Source organism: Panthera leo, chromosome E1 (assembly GCF_018350215.1).
Source record: "Panthera leo isolate Ple1 chromosome E1, P.leo_Ple1_pat1.1, whole genome shotgun sequence".
Classification (NCBI taxonomy): domain Eukaryota; kingdom Metazoa; phylum Chordata; class Mammalia; order Carnivora; family Felidae; genus Panthera; species Panthera leo.
Genome location: NC_056692.1, coordinates 481,553 through 498,445, shown reverse-complemented (window position 1 = coordinate 498,445; position 16,893 = coordinate 481,553). Strand labels below are relative to the sequence as shown.

Genomic DNA, 16,893 nt, shown 5'->3' with positions numbered 1-16,893 from the left:
AATCCACTTTTACTCGGGGCCCACAGGCAGCCAACCGGGCTGAGGACCCGGGGCTGGGCGGGCGCAGGCCCAGGCCTCCCGCCGAAGGCGCTGACAGCTCAATTCCCGCCACAGGCCCTGCCAGCTCTCTGGCTGGGAGGGAAGAAATGACAGGTGCAGCTCGGCTGGGGGCCCTGAGCCACAGCCAGAGGGGGACAGGGCCCTGATGCTGCGGCGGCCAGCGGGAGGGGTGCAGGGAGGCGGGCAGGAGGGCGGGGGCCTCAGGGGTCCTCTGTGGCGGCGCCCGCGCCAGAAAGCAGGGCTCGCCTCTCCGTGTCCTCGCCGTCCGGGGTCCCTGCGGGAGGAAGGACGCTCAGCCAGCCCTCACGGAGGCCCAGGCCCAGCTTCCGCTGGCAAAATGAACTCCAGATGCGACCCTTCCCCCAAACTTCAGTGCCACCACCAGGGTCCTGGCCCCACTGCTTCCCCCGGTGATGGCAGGGCCTCCCGTGACCTCTCTGCCGACCCTCCAGTCTGTTCTCTTCTGCACGGTAAGTAAGACACCTCGGGGTCCATCTGTGGCAACCACACAGTGGCTCTGCCTCAGAGCTAAGGCCACGGGCCCTACAAGGCCCTCAATTGCCGGCTCTGGCCTCCTTTCTGCCACCTTTGTCCCCACCCCTGTCCCCTGTGTTCCTGCCCCAGCCACACTGGCCTCCTTGCCAGGCCTCAAGCACATCAGCTACATTCCCACCTCGGGACCTTTGCACTGGCCGATCCATCCTCCAGATAGCTGCAGGGCTCGCTGCCCCACCCCCAACCCTTTGCTTCAGTGTCAGTGTCACCTGTGCAGTGGGGACCCCGACGACAAGTTTCAACTTGCCCCCACGCGTCTCTCTCTCTCCCCCACTCGCCTACTTGGAGCTTCCCTGCGGCACTGGCCACCCCGAACAGTCTCTCTCTTGCGCTTCCTGTCTGGCTGCACCTTCTAGAGCCTCAGCTGCACGAGGGCTTGGACTCCGTGTTTCCCCCCTACGTCTGGCACATAGCAGGGGCGTAATGAACGAATGAGCAAATTAAAAAACAAACAAATCAGCCGGCTCAGGGGGCGGCCAGCGCGGCTTGCCCCCGGGAGCCCAGCCCTGCTCCTGGCGTAGGTGATAGGTGTGCAGGACAGGGTACCTGTGCCAGGCGCCCGGGCCCGGGCCTGGTCCCACTCCAGGCGCAGCGCCGTCAGCAGGAAGCAGCCCCCGCCCAGGGCAATGACAAATGCACAGCACAGGAAACTCTGCTGGAGGCTGAGGAAGGCCTGCAGGTAGGAGTCTGGGCGCCCGGCCCTCAGGGTGCTGGACACCTGCAGAGAGAGGCCGGCCTGCAGCTAGGAGTCTGGGCGCCCGGCCCTCGGGGTGCTGGACACCCGCAGAGAGACGCCGGCCTGCAGGTAGGAGTCTGGGCGCCCGGCCCTCGGGGTGCTGGACACCTGCAGAGAGAGGCCGGCCTGCAGGTAGGAGTCTGGGCGCCCGGCCCTCGGGGTGCTGGACACCTGCAGAGAGAGGCCGGCCTGCAGCTAGGAGTCTGGGCGCCCGGCCCTCGGGGTGCTGGACACCCGCAGAGAGACGCCGGCCTGCAGGTAGGAGTCTGGGCGCCCGGCCCTCGGGGTGCTGGACACCTGCAGAGAGAGGCCGGCCTGCAGGTAGGAGTCTGGGCGCCCGGCCCTCGGGGTGCTGGACACCCGCAGAGAGAGGCCGGCCTGCAGGTAGGAGTCTGGGCGCCCGGCCCTCGGGGTGCTGGACACCCGCAGAGAGAGGCCGGCCTGCCGGCCTTGGTGGTCCCCCCCCCCCCCACGCCCACCGAGGAGCCACCCCTCCCCTCCCCCACACCCACCGAGAAGCCACTCCTCACCAGTCCAGTAAGGTAAGGGCTGCTGGCGTCCCCCAGGATGTGGCCCACTGCGATCTGCAAAGCCTCTGCTGTCCCCCGGCACCTGGGCACCACCACGGACTGCAAAACACAGGACACCGGGGCAGCCCCCAAGCAAGGGCAGAGTGTGGGTGCCTCTGGTCCCCACCTGCCAAGGACCTGCCTGGAGGGCAGCGGGGCTGGCCGAGCGAGTGGGAAGGAAGGGGGTCAGCAAAGCCCCAGCACTAGGACGTCAGGCCCCTCCGAGGGATGGGGGCGCCGAGGCCCCTGATGAGGCCTGCTCTCGAGGGTTTGCTCTTGGACGGGGCAGGGACCAGGCCTGGCTCTGACTCGTGGTGACGGGGCCGGGGCGTCCCAGCTCAGGGCCCCGGAGGCGGGCCGGCCTGGCCGGGAGAGGACGCACGGCCGGGTGTCTGTGCGTGTGGGTGCTGGGCTCAGTGGCACCGAGGGCTCAGCCCCTCTCTCGGGAAGTTCGAGCCCCACTGGGTGGACACACAGTGGCAGACAGCGTGGCTGGAGAGACCCCCGCGACCCCATGGAGGGAGGTGGGGGATTAAGAGCGTGAATCCCGAAGTCAGGAATGTCTGGGTTCCAATCCCACTCGCTGGCTGTGTGCCTTCAGGCAAGTCACTGTGCCTTTCTGTGCCTCAGTCTCCCCATCGCCACACGGGGATGATAACTAGCTGCTGGAGGGATATGCTCGTGGCCATTCTTCCTCTGGTACCTGGAGGCTTCGTGGGGACGTCAGACCGAAATAGTGCCCTTTGGCCCCAGGAGGCAGAGGGTTTCCAGACACTTGAAGGTGGTGTGGCCTCTGCCTGCCAGGCCCTCCCCGCTCAGGTCCAGCTGGAGCATCTCCACCGGTCCCTCGGGACTGAGCTCCCAGAGGTCAGAGGCCTGCCCTGAGCTCCCACAGCCCCCGAGCGCGCCCCTAACTGAACACACAGCCCCCACGCTGGAAGGTTCCCCCTTCGTCCCCCCCAACACACACCCCTACGTCGTCTGGACGGCAAAGCCCCTGTCGGAGTTCTCTGGAGGTTCCTGGGTTACAGCAGGATGCCAGGCCCAGAGCAGACTACGAAAGTCTGCCAAGCAAACGAGTCCAGTAGAACCATCTGGAAGACCAGTCCCAGGACAAACCCAGCCAGCAGCCAGGGTTGCAGCAGGGGAGGGGAGGGGAGGAGCAGGAGGAGGGGTCCAAGCAGAGGCCAGGCGGTCACACAGTCCTAAGGGGGAGCTCCCCACCCCAGAGCCCCATCCCCAGCACCTAGCGGAGGATAACAATTAGCATTTATTGAGTGCCTCGTGCATGCATTTTATGCACCTCATGTATACATTTTACAGATCCACTCAACCACGCCACGAGCGAGGTATGATCGTCATCCACGGGTCCCAGATGAGGAAACTCTCCGCAGGAAGGGAAGTAACCTGTCCGCGGTCACCCAGCCAGGAAACAGCAGGACAGGCATTTGAGCCTCCGGAATCTGACCTTTGACCACATGGCTGTTAGGAGCAGGGAGGAGCCTGTCCAGCAGTGTCTGCTATGAGACACTTGGAAACGCGGAAGGGCGAGGAGGGCAAGCTCACGCAGCCCTGCACGTGGGCAACTGGCAGAGAGAGCAGGGAAGGGCGTCCCAGGCAGGGAACAGAGTGAGCAGAGGTGTGAGGCAGGGGCCCAGCGCCTGGAGCCCCAGGACGGGCAGGCAGGGCCAGGCAGCAGGAGTGGGTGACAACTGGCTGCCCCCGGTCACTGACAGACACTCTGTCCAGGTGGCGAGAGAGGCTGAACCTCTAACCCTGACTCGGACCTGCCGACGGGCCAGAGCAGGAGCTGACCGTGGCTTTGCACCTTCAGGCAGTGCTTCCCCCTTGCCTGTAATTATGTGATTACCCACGGGTGGCTCTGGGGGGACAAGCAGGTGACTCCTAGAGGGTGGGCCCCGCATGTCTGGAAAAGTCCTTGCCGGCTGCTTGGACCCTCAGAGTAAGGTCCAGACAGCTGGTCCTTCCCACACCCCCCAGGAGCTGCTGGGCCCAGACCAAGACAGGTCGGTCCCCTGCCCGTTCTGGGTCCTGCTGCCTCCATGTGGGGGGGGGGGGCAAAGCTGGCCCTGCCCACAGCGGGAGAGCCCAGCAGGTAATTTTAGACGTTACAGGCTTTGGCTTCCTAAAACAGCTCCCTCTATTCTGAGACAAAGCGCCTCTGTTTCTGGCTTTCCCTTCTCAGAAGAGCTGTTCCCTTTCCAGCCTGGGACATAACCAGCATCGGCCGAGGGCCCACAGAAAGTCCGAGCGGCAACCATCAGGTGCAAACTCCCTGGCAGCCTGCCTCCTGCATCCCCCCTCGGCCCTCACCCCAGACTCGCTGGGGAGGGTGAGACAGACGGGTGGGCAGAGCAGGGAAGCATTGAGACAAGGGCCCAGAAGAACAGGAGGGAGATAACCCTCGAGGGGGTGGGAGAAATCTGCTGAGGAGGTGGGGGGTGCGCCTGGCGGCTGGATTCCAGGACCGCGGAGGAAGAGGCAGTGAGTTCCACTTCTGCTCAACTCCCTGCTGCCAGGGGCAGGTACCCCTGTGGGGCCCACACGGACAGGAGGCTGGGGAGGGAGCCGGAGGTGCCATCAGCAGGGGGAGCTCAGCCTGGGGACGGGGGCGGACACAGGCTGGGCAGACCAGATCCAGGGGAGCAGGACCCTCCGGGCAGGGCGGGGGTGCTGGAGGCGTGCCTGGGGCCAGGGGGTGAGCTTCTTGTCCGGGGGCTTGGGGTCAAGGGACCGACTGTGCGAGAGTCCCGCAGGGGTTCACAGCCTGGGGAGCCGGGCGCGTTAGACCAGTGTTCTCCCAGGGCACTCTGAGGAGCCTATGGGCACCACGGGGGACGTCCGTTAGAAAGGCACAGCCTGGACCCCAGCATGGACCCACTGAACCAGACTCTGAGGACAAAACGTCCCCCACACCTGGTTCTCACGCTCACTGAGGTCTGAGAGCCCCTGGACCACACAGCTGCTGAGGTGTCTTCCCTGGCCTCTGGGTTGTCGTGTAGGTAAGAGGGTCAGAGAGAGCACCGTCCCTCAGCGGGACTGACGTGGGGCCGGGGAGCCCACACTGACCCCCAGGAACAGGCAGGTGCGGGACGCCAGCAGGGATACGGGCCTCCTCGGTCCCGGTCCCTCCTTGGGCCTCAGGAGCCAGCACCTGCCAGCAGATGGGACCTCCGTGCTCTCCCTGCCCAGAGCTCACCCCGCTGGGCCTGGACCCGTCTCCACCACCCTGCCCTGCCTGCCCCTGGGGGTGCTCCTGTCTCACCTCTGGAAAAGCATCACCAGCTTCCAGCTACCTTCCAGCTCCCTCCCTCCCTCCCTTCCTTCCTGCCTCCCTCCCTGCCTTCTCCCCTGCCGCTCCCCCTGCCTCCATCCCTCCCTCCCCTCCTCCCTGCCCTCCAGCCCCTGTCACCACCCATGCCCACGCCTTACTACACGCACCCTGTCACTCACAGCCTGCTCCCCACCTGCGTGTGGCCCAAGACCACTCCCTCCAGGAGCCCCTACTTTCCCTGTCGGGGACCGGCCTCCAAAGTCTGCAAAGTTGGCCCAGCTTTGGCCACTGACTGTCTGACGTCAATCCTTCACTAAGGGTTTCAGGAAGGTGGGAAGCAGGGAAGGGGGCCAGGAAAGTCTCCTGGGGTGCAGAGACTTGCTACGCTTTGGGGCCTTGGGGCCGGAGGTCTCCAAGCCAGGGGAGGAACAGAGGGAGACCCTGGTCACACCTAGCACAGCCCCCAGGGCAGCCCCAGCCTGCTCCCAGCAGAGCCCCAGCTGGGTCAGACCACGGCTGGCTGGCCCTGTCGCCCCTCCCCTGCCCCCAACACACACACACACACACACACACAGTGCCACAAAGAGCCTGGCTCGGCCAGGTTAATCATTCCTGCAAACACAGACACTGGGGTGCCCCGGGCACGGCCCTCACACATCTGCGGCTGCCATGTGGAAAGGGACAGTGCCCTGGGGGGCGGGTTTCAGCTCCACCTGAATGCCCAGATGTCAGGGTGGGGGGTAGTCAGGCTCCCGGTGCCTGAAAGTGGGCCACCCCCCGAAGAAGACGTTTACGAAGGCTTGGCTGCCGCTGCCCCGCTCTGCCTGCCAGACCGGACAAGGAGACTGAGGCCCAGGGCCGTTCATCCTCTCTGTGGCCGAGTCTGGGCTGGAGAGAAGGGCAGAAACGACCACCAGCCCTGCAGCTGATCCGCCCCGGGAGTCAAAGGGCAGCGTGGGCTACACCCGCCGAGCCTGGGCCGTGGTGGGGGTGCAGACCATCTAGGCCGTGTGTGAGCAGGCCTCGTGGGCTCGTTAAATGATCGTGCCTCCCCACAGCCCCCTCGAAGTCGCATGGAGGGCACAGGACTCGAGAAGGTGGAGAGGGCTCTGTGGAGCCCCGGCCAGCATCCTGCCAGAGCTTCCCTCGGTCGCCTCGTTCGCCCTCATAGTAACCACGAGTATTTCAGTTTTTCACCCCACTGTGCACACGGGGAAACTGAGGCTCGGAGACACGGAATGACTTGCCCATGACACACACAGCTAGTAAGCGGCAGGAGTGGGGCTGAAAGCTAGGCGTCTCCTCCGTCCAGGACCAGGCCCGGCAGCTGGTCACCACAGGACAGCCGTCAGCCTGTCGCCAGGCTCCTGGGCTCCCCTGTGCACGGTGTTGGACTATGCCAGGCCTTCAGGGGGCAGGAGGGCTCGTAGGGGTCCCCAGGTCTGGGTCCCACAAGGGCACAGCTCACCAGTGTTCCAAGTGCTCTCCTGATGGCTCCCGGAGGGAGGCAGGGAGGCTGGGCAGAGAGCGTGAGGCTCAGGGACGGCCACGCTGGACTCTGGACGTAGTGGAGTCACGTGGTCGGGCCTCACTTTAGCCTGAGCCGGCCCCTGGCCTCGCAGACCGTGACACGGGAGCCGAGGCAGCCTGGACCCACCTGGCTTGTGGCTGTAACCCTGAAGTCCCACATCCCCGTCCACACACCCAGAGCTTGTGGACAAGTACAGTCAAGAAAGAGGGAGGGGAGGCGTCAAAAAAGCCTAGGCCCCTGTCCTGGCTCGGTGCCTCTGCATGCTGGGCGACTTTGGCCCGGGTACCTGCCTTCTCTGAGCCTCCGTTGGCTCATCTGCAAAATGCAGCCAATGGTCAAAGGATATGTTTGAGAGTGTCAGGAAGGCCCCGTCCAAGGAAACTGTCCAATGACTTCAGTCCCCCGCCCCATGGTCTCTGAAGCCCCTCCCAGCTTCCAGGCCAGCGGACAGCAGAGACCCAGCCCCACACCTACCAGCAGGATGTCGGCAACCACCGCCCAGTTGCAGGACAGAAGCAGCTCCCCGAGGGCCAGGAGCACCTGTGGACAAGGACCCTGGTCACCGACCCTCCCTGCCGGGTCTCTTCCCGCCTGCAGAGAGAGACCGAGGCCGCACAGAGAAGGGCGCCATCAGATCTGCTGGGGGAGGCGAGGCCTGAGCTGCGTCTTTGGTTCCAGCAGCCTCCAGGGTGGGCAGACATTCCCGTCTGGGCGGGCTGGCGGCCATGACCCAGAGGAGAGCGCCAGGCCCCGGGCCTGGGAACAGCCTGCTCCCTGATGGACGGCCCCCAGGCCCAGCTGCTGAGGTCCCCCGTGGGGCCCCAGGAAGAGGCAGCCAGGACTTCTGGGCCACTTGAAAGCTGGGAAAACAGACTGGAGAGGAGAGAGGCCCAGGGACTGAATAGTTTGCTCACCCCTCCTGTGTTCCCCTAAGGCCTGCATACGCTGAAAAGGTACACACAGTGGGCCAGCCCACCTGCCTGGCCCGGGCACTCCATCTACAGTCCCTCCCAGGCTACCTCCTTCCCAGGCCCCTTGAGCAGCACAGGGGAGGCCAGCAAGGCCGAGCCGGGGGCAGGGCCAAGGTTTCCCAGGGGTCACCGGCTGGCCCAGGGCAAAGCCGGCCTGGAGCGTGACTCCTGGGCCCTGGCCAGCGGCCCACCCCCTTCCCCGATACCTGTGGGGCTGCTTTAACTCTGTGTGCCCCCCTCCCTGCCCCACTGTCTGCCGGGGACCAGGGGCCACTGTGGGCCTGCCCCACCCAGCAACCTGAGTCCCTGCCTCTGCAGAGGATTGGGACAATCCTCATACCCCTCGCTCAGGAAGAGTTTAATGAAGCGGCAAGAAGGGGAAAAAAGGCATTTCTCAGAGCTTCCAGGAGCTTATGCTGGAGTGGAATTAGTCATTCCTGGAGTCACGGGGCTGTGCTGGGGCGGCCCAGGCTCTGGTCCCCAAAGGCCCGTGACACTCAGGGCAGAGGAAGTGAAGGAGCCCGGTCACCTGCCACGTACCGGGCGCGTCTGCTCTCGCGACATCCACCCACGCCCTCAGCCACTTCGTGTGGCCCGTCCCCAGGCCCGCCTCACACATCAAGCCTCCTTCAGGTGAACCCCTCACCCCTGCGCTGGCCCTGTGCAGGTCGAGGCTGGCAGAGGAAGTCGGAGGAAAGGCCAGGATGGGGAGGGCCTGGGGGGAGGTGGTGCTGAGAGCAGGGGGGAGGCAGGATCTGCGGAGGAGCCCCCCAGGGAGGCAAGAAGCTGGGCTGCACCCACCGCCTGGCCTGGCCTCCACCCCGGCCTGGGGAGCTGTGCCGGCAGATCAACCCCCCCCCCCCCCCCCCCACCGGCCTGGGGCTGGGCCTGGTGGGAATCAGGAAGTCCCCGGGGGCGGGTCCGGGCTGCAGACCCACATTCCAGCCTGACAGTCTTGCCAACCCGGGCCTGTGAGGCCACATGAAAGCCCAGGGCGCTCTCACGCCCTCCCCTCTGCTTCTCGGTCTGGGCCTCCACCTGGGCGGCGGCGGTGCCCTCCTCACATCCTGCGCCACGGCCGGCCGTGTCTCTCCCCCGCTCCCCCACGGCCACATGACACACGGAAATACATTCTCCGTCCTCCGGCTGCGGCAGGGTGGATCCCGACCCCAAAATAGAGCCCGCAGAGGGAGGCCGCAGCCACAGGCCGCCCGGGGATGCCAGGTTTCCTGAAACACACCTGGAAATCCTCGAGGGGCGAAGGCCGGGCCGGGAGAGGCTGGCTTCTTCCTCACCCTGTAATTACCGGCCTCCCCAGGCTCCAGGAGGGCCGGCCCGCCCTGCCCCGCCCTGTCCTGCCCGGCCACCCCGGAGGTCACCGCCCTCTGGGCCTGGGTCTCCCCGGTACCGCGTGGTGAGGACCCAGGCGCCTCCGGCACCCCCGGCCTGTGCTTCTGTGTCCCCAGCAGGCTGAGTGCAAACTCAGAGCTCAGAGGCTCCCGTGACTACATCAGACCCCGGCCCCACAGGTCAACAACCAGCCCGAAAGGGCCCTGGTTTGAGGCCAAGCCAGCAGGAGGAGGCGCCGGCCATTCAGAGCCCTGCTCCGTGGGCGCCCCAGCCCTGCAGCCCCAGGCACCACCCAGACACCCTCCTGTGCCTCTCAGCGGGCCGAGTCCCCCAGCTCGAGCTGGTTCTCTCCTCCGGCCCCCGTCACCCAGCGTGGCCGAGCCGGCAGGACAGGCCCCAGCACAGACCGGCCGCCAGCAGCTCCCTCTCCTCTGGGAAAGCCTGCTGTACCCTGTCACTCGAGCAGGACACGGGGCCGTGGGGCTCCTGCATCCTCGACGCCCCTCAGCCCTGCTCAGTCCTCCCGTCCTCTCCTCCTCGGCAGTTTCCCAGGCCCCACCATCCCTCCCAACGCCAGCCCTGGAGGGGACTTCCAAAAGGGAAATCGGACCCTGCCCTCGTCCCCTTTGCGCCTGTGCTGGCTTCCCTGCACGCTGACTTAGCTCCCCGGGCGAGAGGGCCTGGGAACGCTGCCCGGAGCCTGAGAAACCAGGAGCCCCTCGGCCTCTGGCCGCTTCCATTTCAGACTCAGGAGGATTTCCCCCTCGAGCTGGGGCAGCGGTGGTGAATATCCCCAGCCTTAGTCACCCCCGGTCAGAGATGCAAGGCGCACGCTGTGACACGTGCACACGCACTCACATACACAGACCCACACACGTGCACGCTTACATAGACGCTCGTAACCTGGGACGCACACACACTCAGCACAAGTACACGCATGTGCGGCGAGCAGGGATGACTCTGGAGGCGACACCACGTGCGGTAAAAGCACCCGCCAAACAGTGGCAAACGCGCTGGGACAGGCGTGCCGGGGTGAACGAGCACGCACACCTGTGTCCTTGCGGCCTCCCAACACGGACAGCAAGTTGTGCACACACACGTGCACGTGCACACACAGGTGGGCTTGGGGAAGGAGACGGTGAGCAGCCCCGTCGCGGTGCCCGCGGCAGGGAGGGCCGGTTACTGGGCTCTGACACGCAAAGACTGGATTCTGGGCCTCGCCAGAAAGGGAAGGGAGGAACCCCCGCGGGCTCAGAGGACCGGGGCAGGGCCCAGACGCCATGCTGCCCTTTCTCGGATCAACTCCGTCCGTGCCCAGTGAGCCTGAGCCAGTCGGGACGGGCCCCGGGCACAGACGGGCCTCCAGCAAGCTGCCACGCCGCTGGCACACGTCGGCCCTGGGCCTGCCAACCGGTAATTGCAGGGACTGGCTTCGGGCACGAGGGCACCACTCGGCTCCCCAGGGCTCGCGGCAGCCCAGCGGGCAGGCGAGGCCTCGGAGCTCCGACATCCTCCGGGACGATTCGGCAGACCGTGGCCTCCCCGGGTGGGTGCTGCTTCCCACCCAGCAGGGGACGCCTGCTGGGTCCAGGGACGCGTGGCCCTGAGGGGAAGGGCAGGTGGGCCTCCCCCGGCGGCGCTGGTTACTCCAGCAAAAGGTGCGGGGGGAAAAGGGGAGAGCCCCCAGAACCGGGGTGTCTGCCCAGCACATCTGGCCCCCGCAGGGGCCAGAGAGCAGGTGGCATGGCCACCCCAGAATCCTTAGCTGCCCCTGACCACAGCTATGGTGGGCACACGTCCTTGTGGGCCCCCGCCATGGGCGGTGGTGGGGCAGACACGTCTAACCCTGGTCCTTGCTCAGGAATCTTCAAGGCTGAGGAGGGTGGCGTCCACTCCCGGATGTGAAGGCCTTGGTGACAGGAAAGCTGGCTCTCATGGGGCCAGATGATCTAGTTTGGGCTGCAAGTGGCCTTAAACATCATCTGGGGCAACTTCTGTGTAAAGACAGAGAGGGTCAGACTGTGTCACAGACTTTCCTTCCTCCCAAAAGTAAAAAGTAATAATTCAGAAAAAAGTTGTTCTTCCTCAAAGAAAAGAACAAAACCTAAGGAGATTAATGTTCCATACCGACAGCCAAGGGAAGATACACTCTGGAGTAGAGTATAGAACTTCTCACCCCCCCCCCCCACAAGCCCCCGTAGCTAGAGGGAAGTCAGCTGAGGAGGGGTCCCTTGTTCCCGCTCCTGAGAACAGAGGGGAAGATGCTGGGAGAATCGGGGGAAAGTGGAGAAAAGCAAACAATGACCCAGTTCTGATTCCGCTCGAGGCCAATAAGTTAAGTAGAAGGAGGGCCACGCACATGAGGGAGACTTTCCTCACGCCCTGAGGACAGCCAGCCCAGGGGGGCTCACAAAGTCTCCTCGCCGCCTGACAGAGCCCTGCAAGCCTCTCAGGTGACAGAACACCCCAAGCACAGACTTCAGACTGTAGCCCCTTTGAGGGGAGAATGTCCCCAGGGAAGGCTGGAGAGCGAGGGCAGAGCCACCACGCGGGGTCAGGGCAAGTTCAGCATCGGCGCAGAGCCGCCCAGGCCCAGGCCCAGGCCCGGCACAGAAGGAACGAGAGGGAACGAGACGGATCATCGACAGACCGGCTAGCGCCTTCCCAGCCCACACGCTTGAAGGCATGAGCTGCTGGATGAAAGGGGCCCACGCAGCAAGCAACAGCGGCGAAGGGCTGAGGTCCTCAGCCCGCGATGCCCCCGTGTCCGAGTGCAGCCAACAAGCACTCGGTGAGCTGGGGGGTGGCTCCCTGCCCAGTCGGGCCTTCAGATGAAACCACAGACCCGGCCAACACCCTCCGCGGCCTGTGGAGGACCCAGCTGGGCCAGACCGGACACGTGCGTTGTCTTGAACTGCTACGTTTGGGGATGATTTGCTTCACGACACAGGATGACTAATACGCTGGTTGGGCCGTGAATTTCAAGAATAAATAATGAAATCTCCAGGCATCCAGGTGGAAACAGTGAGTCGGCATTCAGGGCTTTTTTGAACGTGAGGCAAACTTTATTCTCCACGGCAATATTTGTGGCCAAAAGACAACAGAGCAAACGCCAAGCTACGGGGAAGTAACACGTGACCCGAGAGTCTTAGACCCAGTTAGATGATGTTCAGGTGAACAATCAAAGGGAAGATGGCCCCACAGATGGGCGGACGGAAGACACACGGTCTCTCTAGGCACAAATTACTTGACCCCAGAAACCACCCAGGTAGGGGCTGAACCCGAACAAAGACTGGGAACGGAGGGTCCCCGTGAACAGACGGTTGGTGGGTGCTGAGCCCATCCCATCTGGGACCCCTCCCAGATGACAGTGAGGGGCACGCTTGGACAGCAGGCTGTGGGGGGTGTAACTCCAGCAAAAGTGAAAAGTCACACACGCCAGGAGCCTGGGAAGAGAAGAAGGGGGCGTACGAGAAGGTAGGGGCTCCCTTCCACGGTTGGATTCACCACTAAGTCCAAAATCTTAAAATCGATGTGAACTTAAAAATCACTTCAAGTTCTTCAGGTAAATTCATATAAACATATTAGACATATTGTAGGATTCCATTTATAGGAACTACCCAGAATGAACAAATCTATAAAGACAGGAAGTGGATTAGTGGTTACCCACGGCTGGCCTGGGGGCAGGTTGGGGGCAAATGGGAGAGACTGATGAACAGATATAAAAATTCTTTTTGGGGTGATGAAAATGTTCCAAAGTTGATAGCGATGATTGTGCAGTTCTGAATATACAAAAGGCCAATGAAGTGTACATTTTGAAGGGGCGACTGGCACATCTCAATCCACCTGGTTTTAAAATTATATGACTATGGGGCACCTGGGTGGTCAGTAGGTTAAGCGTCCAACTTCGACTCAGGTCATGATCTCGCGGGTTCGTGAGTTCCAGCCCCGCGTCGGGCTCCGTGCTGACAGCTCAGAGCCCGGAACAAGCTTCGGATTCTGGGTCTCCCTCTCTCTCTCTGCCCCTCCCCCGCTCATGCTCTGTCTCTCCCTCAAAAATAAATAAACATTAAAAAAAAAATTTTTAATAAATAAATAAAAGTAAAACAAAATAAAATTACATGACTATATGGCCTCAGTTTAATAAGAATATTTCTAGAAACATAAATGGGTGTACATATATAGAGAGATACACATGGAACGATCGTCACCTGATTAGATAACAAAAGCAGCAGGAAGTACTTAGAGTCCAGCCGTGGTCCCCCCCACCTCCGTCCACGCGCACCCCTGGCCCACCCCTCTCTGCCTCGCGGCTCTGCCCGACCGCCAACACTTCTCTCCTGAGCTTCAGACTCAAATCGCAACATCTCCAGCTGATGTCCTAGGAGGCATCTTGAGTTTAACATGTCTAAAATCAAATTCCTAACCCACCCGTCCGAAACAAGGCCGCACCTCCCTCAGTCTCCCGGGTCAGTGAATGGCAGCTCGGCCTCTGGTGGCCGGCAGAAACCCCGGGTCGTTCCGGCTCCTCCCGCCCCTGCCCTGATACCGACCCACCAGGAAATCCTGTTGGTTCCACTTCCAAAACATACCGAGAATCTGACCACTTCTCCACTCGCCCCGCCCCACCCTGGTCCCAGCCAAACCAGCCGTGCCCTTCTTAGGAAGCCTCCTAACCGGTTTCCCTGTTTCTGTGTCCTTTCTTATCCTTTCACAACACGACAACCAGAGAGACCCCGTTCAACCACGAGGAAGATGGTGGCAAAGTGGCCCCCGCATCCTCACGCATCTTGGAACCCACACCCCGCGCGGCCACGGCGAACCCGGTTGGCCCGTACCTCGCTCTGGCGGGCAAGATAGGGCAGCGGGGCCTCTCCTGACCTGGGCCTCGGGAGACTTGGCCGCCTCCCCCTTGTGCCTTCCTGGAGGCTGCCGTGAGGGAAGGCAGTCTACTTGGAGGAGGACCCAGCAATAGACGGATGTGAGGAGGCCAGTGTGGACACCCCGTCTGCCGGGTGCAGGCTGCCACGTGAGTGGGCACAGGCAGGACCCGCCAACCCGCTGAATCGTAAGAAACAATAAATCATCGTTGTTTGGGATGATTTGTTACACAGCAGCAGGTAACTGATACAAAGCCACAAGTCGGATCATTTCACACCTGGCCAGAGGGCCTGAGGGATTTCCCACTTGGCTCAGGCTGGAAGCCAAGGTCTCACGCGGATAGGGCTCTACGCAGCCTGTACCCACGGGGGTCGCCTCTGATCTCGCGTCCCGTGCTCCTCCCAGGCTGGCCTGGCTCCACCACGTTTGCCCAAACACACCAGCCATGCCTCCCGCTGGGCGTTTGCACTGGCTGCTCCCCCTGCATCAGGCTTCCCCTCACTGCACCTCATGTCCACCCGGCTCCTTCCCTCACCAGATCTCAGCAAGGCCTCGCTGACCACCTGGCCCTGCCCCGGCCCCTCCTCATGTCGCTTTCCCTGCTCTGTTATTCTCCCCACCTAACGTATCATTTATTTTGCAGGGTTCCTATATCACACGCATATCCTGCCTGATCTGCTCAACGGTGGATACTCAGAGTCTGAAACGGTGCCGGCACACAGGAGGAGCTCAGGAAGGAGGAGCTCGGGTGACAGGAGGAGTCACCGTGAGGTGACTGAAGGTCTCTGCCCCTTCTGGCTGGGACCCGCTTCCCAGCAGCCTTGCCCCTCGGAGCCCAGCAGGGCTTTAAGGGTGAAACCCCCACCCCAGGGTTTCTCGCCTGAGCGGCCAGAAGAACAGGGCGGACCAGGGGATCCCGGGTGGCCCACACCTGCGGGGCTTCGTGGCTGCGTGCCCGGACCCCTCCCCCATGGCTGGTGGTCAACGGGACCCAGAGCACGGTGGGGGAGGAGCCCAAAACAGCCGCTGTGGTATCCCCACGTGCTTTCTCCAAAGCCCCATAAAAGACCGAATCCCCGCTCAATTCTGAGCAAGCAGTTGTGACTGGAGCAAAGAACCCAAAGCAGGAAAGATGATGCTGTGTGACTTTCGAGGGTAGGGCACACACAGCAATACGGCGTCACCTGGCTCTCTCTGGACGCTAGTCCTCGGGGGCCGGCCACCACGTTGCGAGGAAGCCCCGGCCACGTGGAGAGGTCACGGGCAGCCGGTCCAGCCACCAGCTCCAGCCGAGGCCCGGCCAATGGCTGGCATCCACCACCCCATCCTGACCAATTATCCCCAGTCCCAACCTGCCCAAACTGCAAATTCATGAGCAAAATGAGTATTTTTGTTGCTCGAAACCGCTGAGTGTCATCACATTCCCATAGTAACTAGAACAGGCACAGAAGAAGGCTCCTCGGCGAAACCAAGAGGCCAGCACTAGGCCCCCGCGTTACAGAGAATCGGGGCTCGGCCAGGCCAGGGTCTCACCCCGGCTCACACAGCAAGCAAGTGCAGAAGCAGAAACAACACGAGATCTCCCTGATGCCTCGAGGCTCGATGCCTGCCCACTCCCCTCCCCTGACCCAGCCCCTCCATCGGGACCACAAAGCCCCCCCCCGCCCCCTCCCCCCCGGGGATGTCCTCCGGCCACGGGGGCCGGCAGTGCTGGAGCCCCCGCCTTGGGCTCGGTCCGGTCCTTCGGCCGAGTACCAGACCTTCTCCTCTGAAGGGCAGTGACTCTGGGAAGGAGGCCAAGGAAGGGGGTGTGTGCCAAGCCCTGCTGTGCGTGTCTGGATCCTAATCAACAGCTGAGAAGCCCACTTCCCCTGCCAAGGACCCGGAAGGAGGGAGCGATGGAACCCTCGGTGCCTGCAGGTGGGTGTCCAGCGCAGGGCTCCCCAGGGAAGGCCCCGGACCAGACGCCCTAAGGTCAGGAAACCTCACCGCCATGAAACACACGGATCCCTCTTCGCTGAGCTACCCTCAGCGCGTGTGCAGACACGCGTGTGCACACACGTGCGCCCGGTCATCCGCTGCCCTGAGACACGTGGATGTGCACACCCACGCACAGACCCGTACGCGAAACGGCACACGCAGACACGTCCCCACACATCGTGCGCGTCCAGGGCAGACACACATCCGGGCTCGTACAGAATGAACACGCGTCCGTGCACGTCCAGGCCGAACACACGTACGCACAACCAATGCACAGACCGATCGTGAAGGTGCCCAGAGATGCACACGCGGAAGCACGTGCGTCCACACCCGTATTCACAGACCCGCATACATCCACCCTGAAAAGCACACTCACATGGGCACACACGCCCGCATTTCCACGTGCCCTTCCCAGGAAGTCGGATCGGTCTCCCGGGATGGCAGAGGTGGTGCAGGAAGAACCAATGTGGTTTCTGGGATCTGAGAAAGTGAAGGGACACACGGCCAGTTGGACAGAGCAGACACAGGGACTCCGGATTTTGAACAGAAGTCAATTCCTCAGTCGCCTTTGGACATCGTTTCGTTGCTGTTGTTTTAATGTTTACTCATTTTTGAGAGAGAGAGAGAGAGAGAGAGAGAGCACAAGCAGGGGGGGCAGAGACAGAAGGAGACACAGAACCCAAGCAGGCTCCAGGCTCCAAGCTGTCGGCACAGAGCCCGACGTGGGGCTCAAACTCACAGACCATGAGATCGTGACCTGAGCCGAAGTCGGATGCTTAAACCACTGAGCCCCCAGGCGTCCCTTGGACATCGTTTCAGACGCTGACCCTGTAATGTCCCCCAAACCCGATGACGCTCCTGCATGGTGAGCCGCAGCCATTTCCCACCCATTAAGGTTTTAGGGGTGACGTCGTGTCCCGTGGCCCCAGACTCCACGTCTAACTCCCCAGAGCCCCCCTCCCCAG

General features: G+C 62.9%; 1 protein-coding gene across 4 annotated transcripts in view; it reads right to left on the bottom strand.

Moving 5' to 3' along the window:
• The window catches only part of SPNS3 (sphingolipid transporter 3 (putative)), a 35,370-nt gene continuing 18,477 nt past the window's right edge, over positions 1-16,893 (bottom strand). For 3 of the 4 annotated variants that reach the window (XM_042916331.1, XM_042916332.1, XM_042916335.1), the window contains 4 exons: positions 7,221-7,286; positions 1,882-1,980; positions 1,162-1,333; positions 1-334 (listed from right to left, as the gene is read on the bottom strand). In XM_042916331.1, coding sequence (XP_042772265.1) covers positions 10-334; positions 1,162-1,333; positions 1,882-1,980; positions 7,221-7,286 — 662 coding nt within the window. In that variant the 3' untranslated portion in view covers positions 1-9. The remainder of the gene's footprint in view (positions 335-1,161; positions 1,334-1,881; positions 1,981-7,220; positions 7,287-16,893) is intronic. The other variant, XM_042916334.1, reaches the window with a different exon arrangement.